Raw genomic sequence first — 3,455 nt, 5'->3', positions numbered from 1 at the left:
GCACAAGTGCGCCAAAAAATGAGTTTAAATGGTCAAATAAAAGCTGCTAGACTGGAGCACAAGTGCGTCAAAAAATGAGTTTAAATGGTCAAATCAAAGCTGCTAGACTGGAGCACAAGTGTGTCAAAAAATGAAATCAGACCACACCAAATTATGACTATGGAATCTGTAGCCAAATCAAGAACCAAATATTAACATTCTTACATGAATGCATCAGAGTATATATACAGGCCAATTTTAACATGACACCTCACCAATCCAGCAAACAATAAATACATGATACTGGGCACTACATGACACTTCACCAATGCAGCAAACAGTAAATACATGAAACTGGGCAATTTTTAACATGACAATTCAACAATGCAGCAAACAGTAGATACAAGATACAGCAAATTAACAGGATGTGAATATCACACTATCTGTTATCAGTATCTATGCAATTAACGAACTGAACTAATGAAATCAGTAAAATAACATGGATCAAATTCTTACTTTGGAGTCATGCCAAAACAAAACAAATTCTGGGCTTGTCTTTACTACAGCCACTTATAACTCATGATGTAACAGCATGTTATAGTTGTGATTTCTCAACTAAATTCATAAGTAAATCTGAAGCCAGATATAGAACCAAAGATAACATTCTTACACAAGAACATCAAAGACACTGGGCAATTTTAACATGATGCTTCACCAATCCAGCAAACCATAAATACATGATATAACAAACCAAAAGGTTATGAATAGCACACCATCTGTTATCAGTATCTATCCGATTAACAAACTGACATAATGAAATCATCAAAATAACATGGATCGAAATCTTCTTTTGGTATCATGCCAAAACAAAACCATAATTCTGGGATTGTCCTTAGTACACCCACTCACAAATGGAGTAACAGCAAGTTGTAGTTGTAATTTCTCAACAAAATTGACAAGTACATCTGCCTCAGTTATTGAACATGTGTTTTTTCTAAGACATGGTACATGATTAAATCAGGGATTTAGAGAGAAAAGGTAAAATTACCTATCCTTCTTGTCACCTAGGACTAGGATGAAAATCCTCATTTGAAAGATGACTTAACAAGCATTAACAAAAGAAACAAGTTGCTGTTTTGTTCACTTCAAACTGAAAATAGGATCTTTCCATGAATCCAGAAAACTCGCTAAGCACCCATGGCAAACTTTTTGCCCTTCTTGGATGTTGATGATCCACTCTCCGCCAAGATCCTAGACAAAATGTCAGCTTGCTTTGAGTATCCTCCAGATTTTAAGCTACTCATCAAAGCATCGCAGCCCTTTTGGTCCACAACGCCTCCTTTGTGCTTGATCTTGCAGAGCATGGAGTATGCTGGCAATGTCTTCTCCTCAGTGTACAGGGCTTCCAAGATTCTGTCATAGGTGGAGAAGCTAACTTCAAAGTCCCGGTCTAATGCAAAATCAGCTAGCTTATGTGCCTCCACCACTTTGTCCTTCTGGCAAAGGGCAACTAGCAACTTGTCTAGATCAGGCATACAGACATTTTCCACCATCAGATTGACACGACCAATGGCCTCGTCCACATGGCCCCTCATGAAGAGTGCTTCCACAATCTTGTGCGCCATGTCCATGTTCTCGGTAACCCCCTTCTCGATCATAGTCTTCATGACCCTGCTAGCAGTCTGAACACGACCATCATTGAAAAGAGCTGCCATGACAGACTGGAACAGAGCCGGCCTCGGCAAGTGCCCCTGTTCCATCATGCTGTCCAGCGCTGTCTTTGCATCAGCAGGCTCATTCTTCTTAAGGAAGCCATCAATAAGCACAGCATGCGAATGGGGGTCAGTAGGGACACCGCGCCGTGTCATAATGGCGAGGATCTCCTGTGCGGCCTCCAGAGCACCTTCCTTTGCATGACCACGGATAAGACTGTTAAACGCAGACTTGTCATCCACGCCTTTCTTCATCAGCTGCCTGAAGAACGTCTCAGCCTTGCTGGTATTCCCATTGTTGCACAAGTACTCGATAACTGCATTATAAGCCGGTGCCTCCAACACCGGGCTCTTTGGGCTAAGCAGAGTGCCCTTCTCAAGAAGATCATCGAGCACCTCGACAGCACCGTCACACTTTCCACCTGCACACAAGCCCTCCATCAGCACACCATACTGCCTCGGATCCACCAGAACATGCTTGAACTGCCCGCTCTTCTTGTGCACCTCCAACGCGCCATCCAAATCCCCAGCTTTGCACAACGTCGTCACAAGCCTCAGAAACACTGATTTGTCCTTGGGCGTGAGCCGTCGCTCCGCCATGTCCTCCACTGCCTTCCTGGCCTCAGCAGCCTTCGCCTCGTTGTCGCAAAGCCCTGGCATCAATGCAGCAAACGTCTTCTCGCTCAACCTCAGCCCCTTCTCCCCCATCTCCGTGAACAGCCCCACCGCCTCCTCAACCTTGTTCGCCTCAACATACCCCTTGATCATGACATTGTACGAGACCGAGTTCCGTTCAAAGCCAGCTTCAGCCATTTCATCGAACACCTTCCGCGCACTCTCCAGATCGCCTGTCCGCACCCACGCATTGAGCAGGGTGTTATAGGTGGTCACGTCAGGTGTGACCCCGTGAGTCTTCATGTCCCCAAACACCCTCACGGCGGACTCCATCTTCTTGCACAGGCCGAACCCCCAGATGAGCGTGTTGTAGGTGGCCAGGGTCGGGGCGACGCCGTCGGCGACCATGGCGTTGTAGATCCGCCGGGCCATGGCCTCGCGGCCGCGGCAGAGGATGGCCTTGAGGACCGCGTTGTACGACAGCGCGGTGCGGGTGATCCCGAGCTCGGGCATGAGGCGGAAGAGCTTGACGGCCTCCTGCGGGATCCCGGCCTTGCCGTAGGCCGCGACGAGCGCGGCCACCGTGGCCTCGCCGGGCGCGACGGAGAAGGCCGGCATGGTCTCGAGCAGGATGCAGCGCGCGTGGTTGAGCATGCGGTTGGAGGCCAGGATCGGGACCAGCAGCGCGAAGGTGGCCGGCTCCGGCCGGAACCCCGCCCGGCGGTACGCGAAGCGGAAGAACTGCAGCGCGAGGTCGGCGCGGTTGTTGGCGGCGGCGGCGGAGATCACGCCGTGCACGAGCGGGGCCGTGAGCGTGGGGGACAGCAGGCGGATCGAGTTCTCCATCCGGGTCGTCCACTTGCGGCGCCGGATCATGGTGAAGATCGTGTCTTGCAGGGGCTCCTCCTCCCGGGGCGCGCGGGGCGGGGGCGAATCAACCGCCGGCTCGACCTCGGCCGCCGCCGCGGCGGCGGCAGGGGTGTCGCCGGTGGAGGCGGTGGGGGTTGGTTGGTCGATGGCCGGGGCGGCGGCGTCGACGGTGGCGGTGGTGGAGGAGCAGAGGGCATGGCGGAGGTGGAGCGGGGTGGGGGCGTGGGGGTTGCGGGAGAGGAGCGGGAGGAGCGGGATGCGGAGGTGGCGGCGCGCCAT

General features: G+C 51.4%; 1 protein-coding gene across 1 annotated transcript; it reads right to left on the bottom strand.

Annotated features, from left to right (window-relative positions):
• Positions 1-833: 833 nt before the first annotated feature.
• On the bottom strand, positions 834-3,455 carry LOC124686156 (pentatricopeptide repeat-containing protein At2g37230-like). The gene has a single exon (XM_047220144.1). The coding sequence runs from the start codon at positions 3,453-3,455 to the stop codon at positions 1,167-1,169; it is 2,289 nt and encodes a 762-aa protein (XP_047076100.1). The 3' UTR covers positions 834-1,166.

The sequence above is a fragment of the Lolium rigidum genome, chromosome 2 (assembly GCF_022539505.1).
Source record: "Lolium rigidum isolate FL_2022 chromosome 2, APGP_CSIRO_Lrig_0.1, whole genome shotgun sequence".
Classification (NCBI taxonomy): Eukaryota; Viridiplantae; Streptophyta; class Magnoliopsida; order Poales; family Poaceae; genus Lolium; species Lolium rigidum.
Note: the sequence above shows the minus strand (reverse complement) of the source record. Positions and strands in the feature narration are given on the sequence as shown.

Bases quoted from the DNA above. Each gene is read 5' to 3' on its own strand.
- LOC124686156 (XM_047220144.1), bottom strand. From the start codon at position 3,455: ATGGCGCGCCGCCACCTCCGCATCCCGCTCCTCCCGCTCCTCTCCCGC.